At 46.7% G+C, this 21,720-nt stretch overlaps 1 protein-coding gene across 2 annotated transcripts; it reads right to left on the reverse strand.

The window, feature by feature from the left end:
- Positions 1–2,250: 2,250 nt before the first annotated feature.
- Positions 2,251–14,995, reverse strand: COMMD9 (COMM domain containing 9). 2 transcript variants are annotated; one of them, XM_040980114.1, is made up of 6 exons: positions 14,930–14,995; positions 9,669–9,794; positions 7,139–7,278; positions 5,226–5,260; positions 4,318–4,421; positions 2,251–2,953 (listed from the first exon to the last, which is right to left on the reverse strand). In XM_040980114.1, exons 1-6 carry the CDS (start codon positions 14,978–14,980, stop codon positions 2,813–2,815), a joined length of 597 nt encoding a protein of 198 aa, XP_040836048.1. In that variant the 5' UTR covers positions 14,981–14,995; the 3' UTR covers positions 2,251–2,812. The 2 variants fall into 2 exon arrangements, with proteins under 2 accessions (XP_040836048.1, XP_040836050.1); XM_040980116.1 differs by lacking the exon at positions 9,669–9,794 and having other exon boundaries at positions 14,930–14,980.
- Between the last annotated feature and the right edge of the window lie 6,725 nt (positions 14,996–21,720).

Genomic DNA, 21,720 nt, shown 5'->3' on the forward strand with positions numbered 1-21,720 from the left:
GACTAGGTGGGTGGAGAGTGTTGGGCAGTGGGGAGCAGTCAGCATAGAGATTCATTACTGCCCGTGTGTGAAGAGTTCAGGCAGCCAAAGCTGCTGGGCCTGAAGGGACAGTCTATCCACAGCCACTTCATCACAAGCTACTACTTGAAAACCAGGCCAGCACCGAGTCAGACAATTTCCTTCATGATTGATAAGTGGAAGCTAGAGGTCCTCCTGAGAGTGGCAGACAACCAAACACATGCTGCTCAAAGCCAGTTCAACCTTGCCAACTGTGGAGCACACCCCCGTAAAAGAACACATGAGTCTGACAGTTGTGAAGACTGTCTTCTCCAGTTATTTTTCTATTACAGATTTATTTATTTGAAAGGCACTGTAACAGAAAGATAGGGAGAGTCAGAGAAAGAGATTTTCCATCTGCTAATCCAATCTCCAAATGGCTGCAGTAGTCTGGGCTGGAGCAGGATAAAGCCAGGAGGCCGGAACTCTATCCAGGTCTCTCACACGTATGGTGGGAACCCAAGTTACTATGCCCATCTTTTGCTGTTTTCCTGGACATTTCAGCAGGGAGCTGGATTGCAAATTGGAGGCAGAGCAGCTGCAGCTTGAACCATGCTCTGATATGGTATGCTGGTCTCACCAACGATGGCTTCACCCACTGCAGCCCAAGACTGATCCTAACTTTTCCAGTTGTTTAGCAAATGCCTTCTACAAGTCATGCACTCACATGGCTTTTTTTGGGTATAATTGGGTAAAAAAAAACAAACATTTTTAAAAAAAATTTATTTCGGGAGGCACTGTGACAGAAAGAGGAGAGACAGAGATATTCCATCTTCTAATTCAACTCCCCAGCCCAATAGTCAATAGCTGCAGTGATGAGAGCTGAAGATGGGAGTCTGGAGCTCCATTTGAGTCTCCCCCATGGGAAGCAGGGGCACATGCACTGGAGCCATCTTCTAGGGCTTTCCACGCCCATTAGCAGGGAATGGGAAGTAGAGTGGCTGAAACTTGAACTGGCACTCAGATGAGACGCCAGTGTTACAGGCAGTGGCTTAACCTACCATGGCAGTGTCGGTGCCTCAATCTAGTTTTACAGATGTCCATGGTAGTCCAAGAAAACAGGATGTGAGATGTCTGTGTGCAGGTCACAGGGAGAAAGAAAACAACTCGAGACAGAGAGGACTTGATGGCAAGACTGAGCTAAACTTGTGGCCAACACCAGGTTCAATCAACATGGCTTCTGGAACATTGCATGCAAAGATCTGCAGCTTCCACCCGACTCTCAGTGGGTGTGGCTGTAAAGTGCGAAGACCCACCATTTCAAGGGGAGACAGCTCTGTTTCCAGGAGGAGGAGGAGCTTGGAATTTTTTTCCCCCCAACCTTCTCAGTATCTCAGTGGGCAGGCAAGGATAAAATTTCTCATCTTGACTTCAGTTTTAACATTTTCCAATGAAGCCAGTCACAGGAAGCTTCTCTGTTGCAGAGTCCCATGAGGTAGAGAGAATCTGGGCCCGACCCTTAAAGAGGCCATTTGCCAGCAGGTGACTAGACCTCAATGAGCTGTTTCCCTCACCAATAAAGGTTGGATAACATCCTCTCTCACCCCAGCGCTGTTAGAGCCGGTGAAGCAATGCATGCACAGAGCTTCCCATTCTCTCTTCTGTAAATAACCACAGCTAACGTTGAGCCTTTTCCATCAGCCATAAAAATGCTCAATGTTTTTAGTTTTGTTATCTGATCGTCACAGAAGTCCTACGTAGTAGGTACTATATTTATTTCGATTTAATATGAAAAATAGGGGAGGGGATGGATAGGGCTTGAGCCTCTGAGATCAAGTGTCTAACCTGTGGAAGGCAGAGCTGTCAACCCGCCTCCTGAGTGCAGTCACTGCTCCCCTCCCCACCCCGACACAGAGCACATGGCACGCTGCGAGCTGTTACCCTGGGAACCATCCAGATCATGATAGTGGACACCTGTCACCAGGGAGTCCCTGCAATGAGTGAGGCATGTGACAGAGATGGTTTCATCTGGTTAACTCCTGTAACCAGGGCACACTGTCACCCCTGCTTCCTTTGGAACCCCAGGACAGGTGATCACATGGGAAGAGGTGATGTCCTTCTGCCTGACTTCACGTCACAGCAGGGTCACGGGCTTGGCTGGCAGCTAGGGAGTGAGCATTGCCTTCAACTATGAGACAGCTTTGGCTGAAGGCAACCACTTGGGCAAAGGACAAAAACCACAAGAATCATGACCAGAATCATAAAAGTGTTATTTATTTCCTTCCCATTGCTCTCACTTCTTTAAACAGGAGTAGTGATGGTCTATCAGGCAAGGGGTCCCTGGCTTCAGTTAGTTCCCATTTTATCCTGTGCTGGAGTGATGTCCAGCAGCCGGAGGGAGCTCAGGCCGTGTTCCATGTGATCCATCTCCGACAGAGGAGCAGTAGCTGCTGGTATTAGCCATCAGATCCCTTCCATGTGTCTGGGGGCTGGCAGTGAACTCATCGGGCTTATTAGGCAAGCCCCACAATTTACTCCGTATAGAGGCAGCTGACAAAGTAATGAAGTCGCAGAGAAGAGCCTTCTAAAGATGGAGGCTTTAGTCTCAGAAAGAGGAAGCAGATCAGAGCGCAGAAGAGGGTGTGGCAGCTCCTCCTGAGCCACCTGTGCCTCCTGGACAGCAGCAAGGTCCTGAGTCCCCACAGTGCTCCTGCTGTCAGCTGCAGCTGCCACTGTCAGGCCTGCCTGCCTGGCGGGCAGGGCACAAGGCGGGTGAGCACCTGAGCCTGGCAGTGGGTACCAGCAGGCGGGTGGCTCATTTGCTGGCCACGGCAGAAAGCTGGTCACGGATGCGGCCCAGCCCATCCAGCATGGTGTCTAGGGTTTCCTTGCTCAGCTCCATGGTGACAGCCGAGACGGACGGTTTGTCCCCACACAGACTGGGATCTTCTTGGATCTGCAAAGAGAAAGAAGCCCGGAAGGTCAAGGCTGCTTCCGGTCCCATCTTCCTGTGAGTGAGCCCTCGGTTCCTGGAGGGCTACCCCAGGGCTACGGCCCTGTATCAGAGGCCGCCAGGGAGCCCTCGCCTCTGAGTGCTTTAGCAATGGACAAGATGAAGGATGTCTGGATTGTCTGCATCTGCATTCTCAAGGTGCATTCACAGAGAGGTCTGGGCCTAGGCTCCCTCATCTGACAGCTGACTGCAGCAGTCAAGTGAGAAAACATTTCCTGGGTTCACATGGCACTTTAAACACAAGATGGACTGGGTATTTTAGAGCATTCACTGGATACAGGAAAAGTCCTGCAGCCCTTAGGCATGTTTATCTGTATCTTAAAACTAAGACATTCACTTTACCGATAATGTAAAGCTTAGCTGCTGAGGCACCCCACTTTGACTGAATTCTGAATTCTGGGCTTCCGGTTTTAAGTAGATACAGCATTATGCTATCTAAACAAATCTTGCAAAAGGGATATAAGGTTTAAAAAGAATCCCTGGAAAGAACTACAGGGGAAGGCAGCACCAATGAGACAAGGGTGCATTCAAAAAAACAACAAAGAACTGACATTTCTCCAGTCAAGGTCTTTATTAGCCTTGTGGTAAATGGTGACAGTCTAACCTTACTGGGCCGCAATGTGACAAAAGTACACCAAAACTGGAGTGGGCATCTGGGTAGCAGTGAAGCCACTGGAGGCCCATGTCCCATGTCAGAGTGCCTGAGTTTGAGTTCCAGTTCTGTTGATTTGAGTTTTTTGCTGATGGAAGGCAGCAGGCGATGGCTCGAATTGTCGGGTCTCTGCTCCTTACACTGGAGGCCCAGGTTGACTTGCTGGCTCTTGGCTATGAGCTGGCCCAGAGCTGACTGCTGCAAGCATCTGGGGAGAGAACCAGCGCATGGGAGCTCTCTACCTGTCTGGTTCTCTGCCCTCTCAAATAAAAATGAACAGTAAAACAGCATAAACACATCATCAAGATGACTGAGACCCAAATGCACACTCCTATATTAAAGTTAAACTTCTCTCTGCATGTATATGGTCATCTTTTGGTGTTGTCAAGTGACTCTGAAAAAATGTTCTACATTTGTGTTCTTATTGTGACATTTCTCCTTTGGCTTCCATGTGTTTCACATCTGCAATGTATTAACACAGCAGTAAATATATACTTGGTGAGGAAGCACATGTCTGTGTGATGTTATTATTTATTTTGCTTATAGGGTTAGAGACCCCAAAAACACCAGTCCCTGTGTGGATGGTCTGGGTGACCAGGGGCAGTGAGTCATTGCTAGCCTTCTCATGAGAAACACGGGAAGCCATGGGCCGTACCTTCATCTGGAGCAGGCAGGTGGGGACAGCCATGCGGCTGATGGTATCCGAGGAGGTTTTGATATCCACTCTCCAGTCCAGGTCAACCAGGCGTGGCAGAGAGACTACGGAGGAGGCGACAATTCAAACCACAGCCTGGCTGCCCAAGCTCCCCAACCCTTCACCCCGACACAGGTGGCCAGAGGGGCTGTGCATGCAGAATGCGTTTCATCCCTATAGCAAGTGTCAGAGAGAAAAAGGGAGCGGGGTCCAAAGCCCTCAGCAAGTCGTGGGCCTTACCCACTGCTCTGTGCCACCTGCACTGCTGACTCACACTGGGCAGAGGCTCCAGTGCCCCTCCCCACGAGGCTCAGCACAGAAGTGGGCACTGGGAGAGATGTCACACCCAAGTCTTAGAAAATGTTCCTCCTGCAATAATGAGCATGGGATCTACCCACTCATCGCACCTCTAAGCCTCACTTTCCTTATGTGGAAAATGGGAATGATCTCAGGCCACGGCACGGATACGCTGGGAGGACCAAGTTAACAGATAAAGTCCCCAGCACTGGGACCAGCTCAGTCAGCACCATTGTGCATTGACCATTCATTAAACACACACATTTTCAGTAATCCTTCAAAGTGATTTCAATTACCCTGTTTCTTTCCCAAATTAATACATAATTATGTTAAGTACTCCGCTTTCTGCTTTAAATATTTCTTCATTTTTTAACAACATGCCTCTATAATGTCTATAATCACAAAACAATTCAAAGGTGAAATAAGAAAAACGATTCTAGCTTGGTTTCATTTACTCTGGGATTAGAATGTTTCTCTTTGACTTTTGGTTCAAGAGTCTGACCACGTGGCACACTCAGAGCTGGGTCCTGGGGAGAATAATAAGGAAGGAAAGGAGCATTTCTGGTACTCACTCTGATTTGCTTGGGCTTCAGTTCTCCATGTGGATCTGTTTAGGATGGAAAAATGAGGAAAAAATAACAGAACAAGGATGAAATTGAGTATTTAGTAAGAGGAGCCCTTCAGCCTTGGCATCTACCCTTTACAAAAAAAAAAAAAATTTACTTATGACAGTTAGAGCTCTAGAGAGAGAAGGAGAGACACAGAGAAACAAAGATCTTCCATCTGCTGGTTCACTCCCAGAAGGCATAACCTGGCCTCTAGCCAGGAGGTTCATACGACTCTCCCAGGTGGGTAGCAGAAGCCCAAAGACTTGGGCCAATTTCTCCTGCTTTCCCAGGGACATTAGCAGACAGCAGGAGCAGAAGGGATCAGCACAGTATTTGTCTGGGATGCCAGGTACCTGTAGGAGACGCCAGAGTCCCGGGAGACAGCTTAACCCTATAAACTGCAGTGCCAGCCCCTGGGGCTTCTGCCCTTCTGAGACTTGCTGTTATCCCCGAACAGGAAAAAAACGACCAGACATCTTGGCTCTCAGAAGCAGTCTTTTGTTTAGTTATTTCACATAGTTCAGGGATGCTAAGACCACGACCACTGTTAGCTTTCACAATAAGGAGAAAAAGAAAGAAGAAAAAGCTGAATGCATTGAATCCTAATTATGCCGCTGTCCTTAGTCCCTTCCGTACTAAGCACTGACTATAAAACCATCCAGAGGGACAGGCCTGGGGCTGCAGCATATCACCTCCCAGGGAGACAGCACACTGCGTGCGTCCGAATGAAATGTGCTCCTGTACACCAAAGCTCTTCAACAACAACAAGGCCTGTACGGTTCTTGCTTTGCCACAAGTCTGTTCGAGCCTTCTGCTAACCAGTGGTTAATTGAATCTACCTACGCTGTATGGCAGCTAAGATGAAACACAATTTACAAAGAAATAAAAGTAACCAGTGAATACATGAAGGAGATATTCCACATCAGTAGTCACAGATAGGTAAGTTGAAATGAGGCAGGTACCATTTACCATTCAGGAGAGTGGGAACAAATGTTGAAAGAAAAAGGTCTCCTGAGTGAAGGCATGGGCAGAGGGCTGCACTCACACCTTACTCGTGGTAAACGGGTTGTTGGGATCCTTCTGATGATCAAATTGCTAATAAGGGGCTATACCCTCATTACTGAGATAATCAAATGCATAAGAGAAACTTCCACTGAACACTGTTCACTGATGCAAAAAATTGCCAAAACCCCAAATATCATGTAGTAGACCATATTTTATATTTAAGCATTAAAAGTGACACTGAAGGTAAATATTCATTGACCTGAAATGGTCACACTGTCAGGGCTGTCACCTGTGGTACAGTGATTTCAAATGCTCCTCCTACAATGCTGGTATCCCAAATGGGCGCTGGTTTGTGTTCTGGCTGCTCCACTTCCCATCCAGCTCCGTGCTAATGGTCTGGGAAATCAGAAGATGGCCTAGGCACCTGGGCTTCGACCACCCATGTGGGAGACCCAGAAGCAGCTCCTGGTTCCTGGATTCAGCCTGGCTAGCCATGGCTGTTGGAGCTATTTGAGGAGTGATCCCACGGATGGAAGATCTCTCTCTTCATCTCTCTCCATCTCTCTCTCTTTCTCCATAACTGTCTTTCAGATAAATAAATACACCTTAAAAACACACTATTACATGAAAGCAAATAAGTTATAAAAATGGCATGAATCTAATTTCCCTAAAAAACAATGTCAACCTCTCCAAGTGTAAACAGGAAAAATAAACCCTGAAAGGCTTCCTCCCACGGAATGAACACCACTAACCTCTACAAGTGGAATTTTTTTGTTCATCTGTGTTGTCTAATTTTTCAATAATCAGTATTTACTTCTGGGGGGGGCGCGGAATAAGAATATGAAAGGCCCACACAAGAAATGCACACTTACACATGCTCTAGGATGATTTTTGTCAGCAGGTTTTTGAGGTTTTGGTGGAAATTTTCTGGAAAGAGAGCCAGGATGGACTCAGCAGAGGACAGGTCATGGAATGTCACCAGCCTGGTAAGACGGTGCAGAGCCTGCAGCAGCTGCAAGACAGATGGCACAGCCCTGCAGCCGCAGGAGAAGCGGGCACGAGACAGGGTAGAGGCAGGGCTCCACCCTACCCAGTGCGCCACACGTCCCTGGCCATGGGGAGCCACACTTGGAGGCCAGGGGCCGCGCTGGCATCTGCTGCTGTCCCAGTGCCTCCAGCCCGCTGAGGTCATCGCTGTTTGAGGAGACAGGTAGCTTCCCGAGCTAGGATGCTGCCAGCTTGCCAGAAACTCTCTGTTCCCGACAAAGGCTAACTCACTCTTCGGGGGTGGGGGGTGTTTAGCCCAGTGGTTCAGGTGCTCACATCTCATAGCAGAACACCAGAGTTGAATACATGCCTTTGTCTCCCAACTTCAGCTCCCAGCTAATGCACACTCTGGGTGGCAGTAGTGATGTCTCAAGTGATTGGGTTCCTGCCACCCAACTGGGAGACCTGGAACCGAACTCCTGGTTCTTGACTTTGGCCTGGCCAGCCTTAGTCCTTGTGGGCATTTGGGCACTAACCAGCAGGTGAGAGTTCACGCTCTCTTCCTTTTAAATACAAAAAGAAAAAAAAAAAAAAAGTAATGTTCCTTTCCCTTCTGCATGAGAATTTGACCTTCAGTTAACTTTCTGGAGCTGTTTCCCTGGAAACCCAAGAGAAGCGGGGAGTCAGCTGTGTTACTAGGCAACCCTGCACCGGTCCAATGCCTCTGGACTAAGAGGACTGCGTAAACACCTGGAGGCCCACAGCTCTGGGCTTCCCTGAGTGGGGCTGCATGCCCCCTGTGAGGACTGAAGTTGTGATCACTGACCTGTGACTACAGACAAGGAGCCCTGCGCAGCGTGGGCCTGGAAGCCAGGGCAGTAGGCGTCTCGTGTGCTTGCCCTTACACTGTCACCTAGGAAGGGGAGAGAGATTCCACAGCTTCTGCAGGGCTGACTTGGAAGAGGAGAGCCTGCCCCTGCCCTGCTGGGTTGCCAGCCTAGATCCTGCTCAGGGAGTCAGCGGCCAAGTGAAGCCCATGGTTGAGCTGTGAGTGCAGTGATGCTTAGCGGAACCTAAGAAAAGCCTCCAGAGGCAACTTTCTCTGTGTTGGTGCTTTTTCTGATGTCACTGGAATTTGCTGGATACAAATGGATACACCAGGAACAGAGGTGGGTGTCAGTGGTGAATGCCCCAGCTCCGGGCCTCTAAGGACTATTCTGAGTGCTACCCTCAGTTTACCACAGGATCACAGGCCAGGTCCCCGCTGCCCGCGGCACTGGCTGTCACCAACATACTCTCTTACCAATTTGCCTCATTTCCCCACTCTCTCTTTGGAGCTTTCTGGAATCCCTTCCAAATAACTAGGACTTCACCCAAGTCCATTTCTAGGGGTCTACTTGTGGAGAAACCCCCAACAAGTCTCCAAGTCACTTCTATTAGCTTGTTTTTGCCTTTTACTTATTCATTTTTTTAAATTGCCAAATTTTACAAGCAAAGTTCGTTCCAGGTAACAGCCAGGCTCTGTTTTACAGACATCATCCTGGAAAGAAAAGGGTATCAGGCTAATTCACTGAGTCACCTAACTCTTCCCTCCAGGTGAAATTACGTGATGTGAGAGAAGGGGGTTTTATCTGGGGCAGAGGGATGAGCACTGAGTTTGGAACAAAAAGCATCCACTAGGGAGCCTGATCAAACCCTTCAGGACAAGATCCCTAATCCTCCTCAGGCCTTGAAGCTTCTGTCTTAAGAACTTCTGAAAAGTCAGCCTGGAGCTATCCAGCTGAAGTGTCAGCATCCGCAGGTTACACACTGGCAAAGAAAATCACGGAAAGCTTGGCTCATAATCACACTGGCCAGGTACCGAGTCTGAATTGAAAATGCTTGGAAGTTCTTACTCTGGGTATAGTTCTCTCATCCATAACTCATTTATCATAAGGAGGGTCCGAAGATTTACAGCTTTTAAGTGTACTAACATTAAAACCAAAAAGTTCTTAAGTTTGCAATATTTTCAATATAAATTTATGGCAGAAATTGTCCTTGGATATGGCAATAACTGGGAAATCGAGACAAGTAAGGAATAATGAACAAAAATCACTTAAATTTTTTTTTTTAATTTGTGAAATTAATTAATCAGAGACAGAGACATCTTTCCCATCTGCTGGTTCACTCCTCTAGATGACTGCCACACCTGGGGCGTGGCCAGGCCAAAGCCAGCAGCCAGAAGCCAGGAACTCAAGCTGGGTTTCTCCCGCGGTGGGACCCAACTACTTTAGCCATCTTCCCAGCCTCCCAGGCTGTGCATTAACGGACTGGAATGAGGACAGAGATCAGACAGGACGTGCAGGCATCCTGAGTGGTTCTTAGCCACTGTGCCAACCATCCATACCCGGAAAGGTTGTTCCTGACCACACTTACCTGCTCCGCCTCCTGCTGAGTCACAGACAAGCTGGAACAGGTGACATCCAAGAGGGTTTGTGAGCTGAGTGCTGAGCTGGAAAAACTGTCTTGACACAGCTGTCTCACAACATCCTTGGAGGAGGCCTACGAGTAAATCACAAATGCGAAGAAGAAGAAAAAAAAAACCTTAGGTTCTGAAGACATGACTTTGTAAATAATACTGTTTTGCTCATTTAAGACTGCTCTGCTTCAGGAAGCCAGAATAGATGTATCATTTCCCATTCCTTTGCAAAGAAAAACCAAAATGCCCGGATGCTACATAGAAAACAAGCAAAAGATGACTCTGGAAGGGGGAAAGAAGAAGGCAGATCTAGCAAGAGATTTGTCCAGGCAGATCAGACCCAAGGCATGACATGATTGTGAGTTTTTCAGGTATTCTGTTCATCTCACATATCCCAGATCTTACGATGAGGAAGACAGCAACCTGGAAATGCCAACGAGTGCAGGGCAGAGTGAGCTGGGGGAGGCAGCGAATATCCATTCTCTTTAGTCAAAGGAGAAAGAAAGGGACAGCACAGCAAGACAGAAAATTTCAGACAAGAATGGTTCGGCTGTAGCTGAATATCACTGAAAACTATGGCTTACTTCTATGTATGTCAGGTCAGTGAGAGCGATTACTGACATGCATAGGAAGCCTAGGGTGGTGGGAATGTAGTGAGCTGCTCCAACAGCCTCACTGGGGGTGGGGCTGGGGAAGTGGTGTCAGAAAATGCCAATAGGGAGTGAGGCTTTTCATCCAGGAGCAGGCCACATCACCCCGATGAATCAGTGGGGGCCCTCTGATGACAAGGTGTCCACTGCTCCCCAGCAGTAACAAGGAACACCTGGTTTCCGGTATTCACACAAGCCAACATGTGGAACATAAACTTTTTAAAAGTTTATTTTTATTGAAAAGTTAGAGTTACAGAGAGAAGGAGAGACAGAAAGATCTTCCATTCACGGGTTCATTCCCCAAAAGGCCACGCGGGTGCAGGGTCTCAAGGCGTTGCGCCATCCTCTACTGCGTTCCCAGGCCATTATCAGTGAGCTAGATGTGAAGTAGAGCAACCGGGACACGAACTGGAACCCAGATGGAACGCTGATGCTTGGAAGTGGAGGAATAGGCATTTGAGGCAATGTTCTGGCTCTGAAACATGGAACTTCTACCTTCAAACGGCAGTAATGACGTGATCCCTCACTTTCCTGCTTCAACAGTGCCAGATAAACTTTAAATGTAAAATTTATACATAGAATCTCAGAATATGTTATGATAACACTCAGGTTTCAATAACAAAAAAATCAGTCATCAAACCAAAAACCAGAGAATCTCGGGCTGAATAAAAAAAGAATAGCAACAGATGTCAACACCAAGGTAACAATGTTAGAATGATCTGACAGATTTGAAAGGAGACCTGATGGGGCCATCACTGTGGCCTAGTAGCTTAACCACCTCCATCCCCCTGTGGTGCTAGTATCTGATGAGTGTTGGTTCAAGTCTGGGCTGCTCCATTTCTGATTCAGCTCTTTGCCTATGGTCTGGAAAAACAATGAGGATGGCCCATGTGCCCAGGCCCCTGCACCCATGTGGGAAGCCTTTCAAAAAATGAGAGAGAGAGAGAGGGAGAATGTTAAAAACAAACTGACCACGTAGATAAAAAATATGAACTAAGTGCTGTCTATAACAGCAAAGAAACAGCAAAGAAATTTCTAGAGACAGGGAGGGATATTATATAATGATAAAAGGTTATACACACCAAGAATATGTAGGCACCCAGAAAGAGAACCTCACAAATATGCAAAATTAAATCTGATATAACTATAAAGTTATTTATAACTGCAAAATTTATAAATATAGTTGAAAACATCAAAATATCTCTTTCAACCACTGATGGAAGAACTAGACAGATATTCAACAAGGACAAAGAACTCAGTAACCATCAACTACTGTAACCGACATTTATAAAATCTCTACACAATAGCAGAATACACACTTACCTCAAGAGCCTACTGAGCAAATATCAAGAAAGACCATATTCTGGGTCATAAAAAAAGAACTGTAATAATAGAATGTGTTCTTTGTAACTACATGAAATCAAACTAGAAATTGGTAAGAGAAAAGTAAAAGGAAAATGTTCAAGTACTTGAAAAGTTGGACAACAGACTTGTAAACAATGTTATGTAAAAGAGGAAGTCTCAAGGAGATTTTGTAAGATACACTCGATGCATGGAAATGACAAAACATGTCAAGATTTGTGGGACACAGCCAAAGAACTGCTGAGAAGGAAATTTACAGCATTCAATGCCTATATTGAAACAGACTCAAATCAATAGTCTAACCTTCCACTTTAAGAACCAGGAAAAGCAGAGTATAATAAACCCAATGAAATCAGAAGAAATGATAAGGAGTTGAAAGTAACGAAACTGAAAACAGTAAAATACAGAAATCAATGACAAAAAGAGCTGGTTGTTCCAAAACATCAATAAAATTGAAAAACCTTTAGAAAGACTGACAAAGTTAAAACCAAAGAAAACACAAATTTCCAATATCATAAACGAGACAGGGGATATCAACACAGACCTTGCAGACATCAAAAGGATAGGAAAAAAAAAACCCCTCAAAAAAGCTCTATCCACATAAATTTCAACAGCTTTAAGAAAATGAAACAATTACTAAAAAAGACACAGTGACAACTGCCCCAATATGAAATAAACAATTCGAATAGCGCTATAGAAAATCTAACTCATTTATAATAGTTATGTTCATTTAATAAGAAAGAGAGAGAGAGGGGAGAGAGAGAGAAAAAAAAGAGAGAGAGATCTTTTATCCAATGATTCATTCCCCAAATGCCTGCGAACTCTCAGGCTGGGCAGCCAGAGCCAGGAGCCTTGAATTCCATCCGAGTCTCCCATGTGGCTGGCAGGGGCCCAACTACTTGGATCATCTTCAGTTGTCTTCCTAGGCAAATTAGTAGGATCTAGACTGGAAATGGTGCAGCCAGGCTTCTAACCAGCACTATAATATGGATGACAAGGTGGCAGGCAGCAGCCTGACCCTGCACCTGCGTGGGAGACCCAGAAGAATCTCCTGGCTCCTGGCTTTGGATTGGCTTAGCTCCAGCTGTTACAGCCGCTTGAGGAGTGAACTATCGGACAGAAGATCTTCCTCTCTGTCTCTCCTCCTCTCTGTGTATCTGACTTTGCAATAAAAATAAAAAAATAAATTTTTAAAAAAATTACTTATTTTAAATATAGAATGATACAGAGGCAGAGACTGAAACACACAATTTCTATAATATTCTTAAAATGCCAAATGACAGAAATGAAGACTGTTACAGGCTAAGGAGAGTATGGAGGCAGAGTGAAAGTGGTTATGGCCTGTAATAGGGTTGGATGAGAGATCTTACACTGATGGGAATGTTGACTTTATCAATGTTAACACATTGACTGCAAAACTGTCTTAAGTTTCCCTGACTGCTATCATCGGGAGCTACAGGGTTAAAAGGATCTCTCTGTATTCTGAATCTTTAGCTCAGAAAAGTCCAAACCATTTTTCTTTGTTAAAGAACAGAGGATAACACATGCAGCAATGAAAATGGATTAATGAATTCTTGTGAGCTAAAAACATCAGATACACACAAAAGTACATGCTGTTGTATTCCATGCATGTGAAGTTCAAACATGTGCAACCTTAATTAATCTTTGTTAGAGGCAAACACAGTAGCTGTTACTGGGGAGGAAAGAAGGATAAGTGATGTAGGGGCCATAGGGGAAATGAATGTGGTATTGGTAACATTCCATCAACATTGTCAATACCATCGTCATCATTTATCTGAAAGGCCAAGAGACAGAGAAATAGATTCTCTTTCACTCACTGCTTCACTCTCCAAATGCCCATAACAATGGGCCCGGGCCCAGGCCAAAGCCAGGAGCCTGGAACTTAACTGCAATTCCCCATGCAGGCGGCAAGGATCTACTACACACCGTTGCCTTCCAGTGTACGCATCAGGTGAAGGCTGGGACCAGCAGTGAAACCAGGTCTTGAAACAAGGCTGCCCAATGAGAGGTGGGAATCCACAGCAGTGCCCTAACTGCCGAGCTAAAAACTCAGCCCATGCCGCAACTTTTTACCTTGGTGGTGCTTTCATGCACGTGTCGGAAATCAGCAGGGGGTGTACTTCTGCTTTATGCATTTGCTCTATCTATGCTACAAATTACTTTTTAAAAGCTTACTTAAAAAAAAAAAGCCATAAGACAACAGAAGACCAACAGACATTGGGGCGGGGGCAGGTGAGCAGGCACAAAGATGGGGAAAGGTACAGGACCAGGAACTGAGTTTCAGTTCCAGTTCACCTACGACATTCATCCGTTCATTCAGTAGCCATTTCCTGAGCACATGCTAGATGCTGTGTGGCACTGTGCTTGCTGGGATTCACCTGTCAGCACCAGACAGATGCCTCAGGAGTGTTGAATGTAAATGAATCCTGATGAGGTCGTCAACACAGGTCGAGCCAGGCAGGCTCTGTTACAGGACTGATGATGCCCCAGTACCCGGCTTGTGGAGAGAAATTAACTCTCTCTCCACCCGGTGAGCACAGAGGGAAGAGGGAGTGGGGAGCCCTCACGGATCTCACATCCCTCCGAGTACAATCTTGTGACTACAAACAGACGTTTAATGTCAGCTAATGACAAGTTCTGCAAAGAAAACAGGGCTGCCTTCTTCTACACGGGACGTCACAGGTTAAATAATTCCAAATCATCACTTCACTTGCCCCGTTTAATATGTCAAGTGATTATCAGAAGAGCATTCTGGCCAAAGCAAGGTCAGAAAACCCGGGCTTCACGGTATCAGAGAACGCATCCTACAACTGGAGAAGGAGCTGACCCAGGAACTGAGCGCAGCGGGGCGGCCGGAGGAAATACGAACTGGCAGCGTGGCCTACCAGCACGAACTCAAACACCAGCCCGAGACTAACATTTGGGATAGGGAGAGGTGGGGGTAATCATAAAGTACTTCCACGACGATTATGTCTTTTCTTTTTTCCCTCTTCTCACTCTAGTCAGCACGGCGTGGTGCTCTTGCTTCTACAAAGTTCAGGCGGGCTCAACAATTTTCCCGGGGTCATATAGAGAGGTAACGGTAGAGCCCCAGCTCTAAACCAGTTTTTCTAATTCCTGCTCCATCCCAAATCTCAGGACCGTAAGGGCGACCTCCTCAAACAGTCCCCACACCTCCAAATTACCTTCAGCAGACTTTGGAGCGCTACGAAATGCTCGGCTGTCAGGGCGGCCATCTTCCCGATTTCACGTGACTGTTCTGCTCGATCACATGCACCGGCTGCCTCCGCGGGGCATTCCGGGAGTTGTAGTCCCTCGACGTGGCAGGAGCTGCTTGTTTGCGATCCTGCGGATGTTGGGAGGGACAAGAAAGGCTCGAAGCCGGGTAGCTAAACTGGGGACACTAGGGCTGAGGGACATGCAAGACACAGAGAACGGTTTCTCGGGTGTGTTTAAGATTGGTTTGTCTTGCAAATTAGAGGGGAGGTCTGGTCCCCCCTACCCCCGCCCCCCACCCCCGCCAAAGGCTGGCTGAGTTCAAAGTGCAGCTATGGACTTGGCCAAGGACCAGGAGTCTCCAGCCCTTCGGAATTAAAGGGAATTAAAGCGAGGCCTTGCATATTGGAATTCTTGGAATTTACACCACCACCACCACTCCTAGCTCAAAAACCGTAAAATTGCTTTCATGTGTGTAACTTCCTTTCTGTGCGTGGTGTAGGTAGAAGCTGGTATTATTATTCTTAAGCTTATCCAGATGTGAAACCTGCTTCACTTTATGTTTTTATTGAGTTTCCCATAATAGTAGGAGGGAGATCTGGTCAGAAGAGCAAGTGGGGAAGTGTATGGGAGAGGGGATAGGGAGGGAATCATATGAAAACAATTACCTGGCTAGGTTCCCAGTGCACCAGAGACTGCGAAGGGATGGGAAGTGGTCCATGAAAATAACTTAATTCATGTATTCAACAGGGCAGCTATGATGAATGCAATGGGTGGTTTGCAGTGGGCAGACTGGACTCTGAGTATTCCAGAGGTCCTACCTTGAAGCAGACTGAAACGGTAATGTTTTGCCACCCGCCTCTGCCCAGCCTCTGTTATTTCTTTTATCCTCCTTTGGTATTTGTTTAACAATTCTTCCTTCTTCTTCTCCTTCCTTCCCTCACGCCCCTCTCTCCCCCAGCCCTCATCCCATGACAACCTTCCCTGGGAAAATTTGGCTCAAAAAAAGAAACCAGACTCTGATAAATCCAAGCTAAAGGGAAACCAACTCATTATGAAATTCTAGACACTTGTGAGCTGCTGGGGATGCTTGCTCCTCTGGCCCCTGCATCTCCTCTTCCTCCTTTCCTCCCATTTTCTGTTGGGCAATGTCAAGGTTCAGTAGTAAATGGTAGATGTTGTGGAATATTAACCATTGATTCCACCACTAAGTCCTGGCTGCCTTCCTTATTGAGGAATGCCTGGAGGAGGAAGACTAGACTAAGGATCCTGTGGTCCTTTAGGGAGAGTCCCCTCTTCCATCTTCTTGTCCTGGGTTTCCACTTTCCTTAACTTCATTTTATTGACTCATTTGAAAGTGGGCTACAGGTAGAAGGAGCTGTTCAGTTCACCTGAAATCTCTTTGACATCAAGGGGAGGATTTGAAGTGACTCAGCGAATTCACTTGATGTCAGTCTAATTGAGCTACTGTGACAAAATGTCACCAAGTGGTGGTTTGTTAGTAACAGGAATTTGATGATCAGGTTAGAGGCAAGGAAACCCAACAGCAAGGCACTGGCAGGCTCCTTTCTGCTGAGGGCTGTGTTTTGGTTCTTGTCTGGCACCTGCTGGAGTCTCTTTAATAAGGGTACTCACTCACTCAGGGCTTCGTCCTCATGAACTAGTAGTGCCACCCTTCCCTTCTCCATCCAGTACCATTGCTTTGGTGGTTAAGATTTCAATTTATGCAACTGGGGGACACAAATATTCAGAAAATTAGCACCTGCAGATATAGACAAGTTGGAGTCAAAATCCTTGAGCATTAACAGGACTGTGCTGGCTTCAAAGCATTTTCTGTGCCAGATCAGGCATCACAAGTTGTATGATATGGGAGTACTCTGTACTGATAATGTTGTGGTTGGTCCATGGCATTTTGAAAATTGGAACCTGAAAACAAAACGCAGGCTACTTACTGTCTTCAAGAATTGGCAGGCTAGACCATGCTCATTACCCTTTTTTTGTGTTGTGGTAACTGAACCTCTGTTCTCCCCAGAAGATTGGTTGGGTTTTCCAGATCCCCACAAGTCTGGTGACTCACTGGGATGTCATAGTGGGTCCTCACCACATTTGTCATTTGGCACATCATGGAGAGTATGTATTAGTTCCTGGTTTCCTTCAGGGACCTAATGGGATAAATTCAGGCCAAATCCCACCTAATTGTCCTTGAGTAACGGCAGGGCCAGGATTTACAGAAAGGAGCAAATAAGGTTATTCATGCAGACATAGTAGTGTCTGGTTTATGAAGAGTGCATGAGAGAACCCAGTATCCTGTTACCAAAGGAGGAGGTGGGGTAGATAAGTATGAGGTAAGACATTTGGGGAAATTGGAATGGTAACTGAAGTTTGTTTTATCACAGAAAATTTATTTTATGCATATCATTTGCATTGGAAGAAATGAAAGCTGGGATTCTTATCAGCTGTAACTTGTGGTGACTTTCTGAAAGCGGGCAAGAAAAGGCAAAGGGGCATGTGGTATTAGCAATGTGTAGAAGATGAGCACAGGGGAGCTGGTCGCTGCTGAGGGTGTGTCCCCTGCCAGCCATTATGGACTATGAACTGAGGCCTAAGGTTACACTGCCCTGCTCTAATGGCTTTGGTTGCTGTGATTAGTGAAGTCGGATCTGAGTGGGGAAGGCACGGTGGCCTCGTTTCTTGTTGGCTGTCCCCAGGAGCAACACAGAAGCAACTGGTAACACAACAGCATTGTCCTCATATACACAGGCCCCTTTTGTTTCCCCAGTACACAGAGCAGCGGCTGTGACAATGGCCTTGAATAGCACTTTACCCTGCTTTCTCCAATGTTACACTTGTTTTTCAGCTCTGGAGTTGGCGAAACAGTGATTTCCTGTGGGGGGTATCAGCTTTTCATATTTTCCGCCTGCTTCTCCATCAGTCTTCAGGCCATTTGCCAGTGAGCAGAACACCAGATCCAGAGAGAGCTAGACCTGTCAAAATATTACCTTCTCAAGAGGCTGGAAGACCTTGGGTTCTCACCTGTCACCTGCAAGGTAGGACCTGCCCTGGAGGAAGGAACCAGACCAGGTAACAGAAGAGAGGCTGAGAGCTTGGCGCAACAGTGGGGTGGCAATGGGATGGGGCGGGGAGGATGTTGTTGCAGGCAATGGTTGTGGGCCAGCCATGGATGATGGGTTATTGACTTCAAGCTGACCTGCTTGCTTCAGAACTGCTGTCTGCTGGTAAAGAAATAAACAAGCAAAGGCAAGGTTAAGTTCAGCAGTCCCCAGCTGGAGAAATTGTTGCTTCCTAACTGGACCTCATTCAATGTCTCTGGTGCCTTTGGATAACCATAATCTTCAAGGCCCATGCAATATTTACCCAAGTGACCATTTCCTTAACGAGTCATTATTATTAAGCTCTTGCTGTGTGTATTCTGTAGGTATTCATATTAATATCCTATCTCTCTGCATGAACAGCAGTGATAGCAAGCACCTGTGCCATGTACCTAGCAGCCTTGCTTGGTTAAAACCCAGACGCTTTGGTTGGAGAATTTGCATATGCCATCCCCATACTCCTCCACGACATGGTGCTGATCCACCCTTTCTGAGAGGCAAGGAAGTGCGGTGAACTATGTGTATTGAGACCTTTATCCTGTGCCAGTTGTATTCTAAGGGCTCCTCACCAAGTTCCATCATCCCCCTTTCAGATGGATGCATTATGATCATCATTTTCTGCATTTAATTTCCTCTACAGGAGGAAATTGAAATTCAGAGAAGTTAAGCCATTTACCCAGGTTCCCACAGCAGCTAAATGGCTGAGTCTAGATTTCAGCTCTGTATTCTCTGGAGTCTCATAGGAATCTTTGGCCTTCCCAGGCCTGCTAATTTAGTTTCTTTCTGTGGGTCATGAGGCACTGAGGGTGGCATTCAGTTCCTGACTTCCTAGAATATCTGCCCTTAAGTTGGCAGCTCAGGAATGAGGAGCTGTGCTTGTTGTCAAAAGCTTTTGTCTTTTTCGAAGAAGATGGAGTTGCTCAATGGTGTCAGTGAAGGAATTTGCAATTTTAACAATTGCTCAATGCATAGTATCACTTATTCAGCCAGACTGGGCTAAGTGGTCATGTGTGAGAGAGGACAGAAGTTAAATAAACAGGATTCGTGTAGTATATTCAGGAAGCCAAGTTTATTTTTGCCTATCATGTTCCCTAGATACTTTCTGTGGGACCTCACTCTTGCTTTGCTGTGGATGAAAATTAAGGCAGGTCTGTGACTCTCCTGGCTGTCCTTCCAAAGATTGCATCAGCCACATCTGGCTCCAGAACTGCCTCAGTTTGGCAATGAATGCCTCATGTTTTATGGAAGTAGCCAGACCTTTGCTCTCTGTTTCCACTCCAGGCTTCCTGGCATCCTCTAGGGAGACCTGCAGCTGGGAAGGAAGTTTCAGGCTAGCTTCTTAGCTTCTCATTCCCACCTCAAGCTTCCATCATTTTCCTGCTGGCTCCCTGAGGTTTCTGACTCCTGGCAGGGGAAGGTGAGAGAGAAGGGCAGAAATAGTAGAGGAACAGGGGTCCGTACCTGGTTGTTGCCATGTTGAGTTGACTTCCCTTGGCTGGGCCTGCTGATGTTTGTGTCTGATTTTTCATCTTTGGACATAATCCTGCAGGTCAGAGAGCATCCTCTATCCTCACCTTTGGGGATCTGTTTGACCAACTCCCTACAACTCTTCTCTTAGGTCCCAGCCAACATAACATAACATAACATAACATAACATAACATAACATAACATAACATAACATAACATATCACTACCAACTGTATGGTTTAGCAGCAGGGATGAACGTACTCACAGTACCGAAGACTGTGAATTCAAAATCTAGGTGTCTGTAGGCTTGGTTTCTCCTGAAGCTTCTCTCCCTTGCTTGGAGAGGGTCATCCTCTTGTGGTGTCCACTCCTGCTATTCCTTCTGTGCCTGTGCATTCCTGGGGTCTCTCTGTGGCCACATTTTCTTGTAGGAGGATGCTGATGGGATCAGGGCCATCCTAACAGCCGCCTCTTTCATGCAGTCACTTTGGTTCAAAGGCCCGTTCTGAGGTCCTCAGAGGCAAGGGCTTCGACTCAGGAATTTTACTAGGCCATTCGATTTCTCCTGGTAGGCCCCTTAGAGAGGAGCTAGAAACCCCGCTGGCTGGCACAGCACACCTCTGCCTTATGGAAAATGCTCCTTTTTCTTTTACCCTGCTCCCTCCAGCCTGTCTCTGCTACATTGAGTTTCTCACACTTGATTCACACATCAGGCTTTGGTAACAGGCAAGCTGCAGGGACACTGAGCTCCCTTGAGTCTACGCCTGGGCAACTGGAGAAGACTTTTAGGCCTTAAAATCGACCTGTCACCTCCACCACAGTTCCCTTTGACTATGACTAGTTCAGCTAGTTTTCTGAGCCAACCTCCTGTGTGGGCAGGTGGTGGGCAAAAAGGGTGACACCAGTTTCATGTCACTTCTTCCCCAAGTTCACTTTGGAATGTGTCACCTATTGTCCTTCAGCCCGAACTGAGACCGAAATCGTTTTGACATCCTGTTACATGAACAACATCTCATTTCATTTTCCAGAGGGATTTTAGGAGAAAGATATTATTACCCACATATGGAAGAAGAATCTGGAGCTCAGAAAAGGACAAAGAATTCACCCAAGATAGATTGTTCAGCTGGCTGGGAGAAAGGGGTGGAGATTGCAGCTGTAAGCCACTTTGCTCTTCACTGCTCTGGGCTTTCCCCATCCAGGATTCTTGGAGTTTTGGCACGCTGGGGTTTGGTCTGTGCTAGTGATAATGTCCTTCTTAGAACGTTGTGGATGTCAAGAAGCTCATCTATGCCAGCTCCGTGTGTAAGGTAGGGGCTGTGCCAGGTGTAACAAGTACCTTTGGAGCTTTCTTTGGTACAGCGTGAAGGGAGCTCTGTGAGTCAAGGAGAGTTCGTTGGATGAAAATCCTCAACCCTTCCCCCACAGCATCACAAAATTTGCAGACTAACGAAGCAAATATAAAATATTTTTTTTCCCTCTCTACAAGTACGTAGTAGCAATGTTGTGTTCTCAGGGTCCTATTTGGGGAGGAGGAGCTATGTTCTCTCATCTTCTCCCGGAAGTATTTTACCCACAGAAGACTTTAAAGTCATTTGTTTCTTTTAAAGGTCTTTGGTTTAGATTTTAATTAAGAAATAAATAAATGAAAAGAACAGACCTCTGGTGGCTGTGTTGGCTTAGCAAAGGGCAGACTGCAAATGGGCCTGGCAGCTGTGCAGAAACTGTATGCTCTGGCTGTGTCCCGGTTCATCTGGCAGCAGTGTGGGGCTGGGAGGGGCAGGACTGGGTGGGGCAGGACTGGTAGAGCTGGGACCTAGCGAGCTGACTGAGATGGGCTGGGGCTGCAGCTGACTTGGTCCAGGGGGGAAAGAAAACTTCCTACTTTTATTCACCTGCCCAGGAGTTACTTCACCAACAGCTCTTGTGCCCACTGACTACTCTTCCCCTCCAGGAAGTGGCCCTGGGAAGAGTGACATCTGAGCTCCTGTCTCAGCTGTCAGAGCAAGGTAAGGTGCTGGAAGGAGAGTTTCCAGGAGGTGGGAATGGAGGCACATAAAGGTGGGATGTGCTTTGTGCCTTGCAAGTGTGTTTGAAATCTCAGGCCAAGGCTGAAGAAGGACCGGAGCCTGAGAGGGGGAAGGCAGGAGAGGGGTACTGCAGGCTGCACTGGTAGGCTGGCCCA

This window comes from Ochotona curzoniae, unplaced genomic scaffold, assembly GCF_017591425.1.
Source record: "Ochotona curzoniae isolate NIBS_2020 unplaced genomic scaffold, NIBS_Ocur_1.0 contig_3432, whole genome shotgun sequence".
NCBI lineage: Eukaryota > Metazoa > Chordata > Mammalia > Lagomorpha > Ochotonidae > Ochotona > Ochotona curzoniae.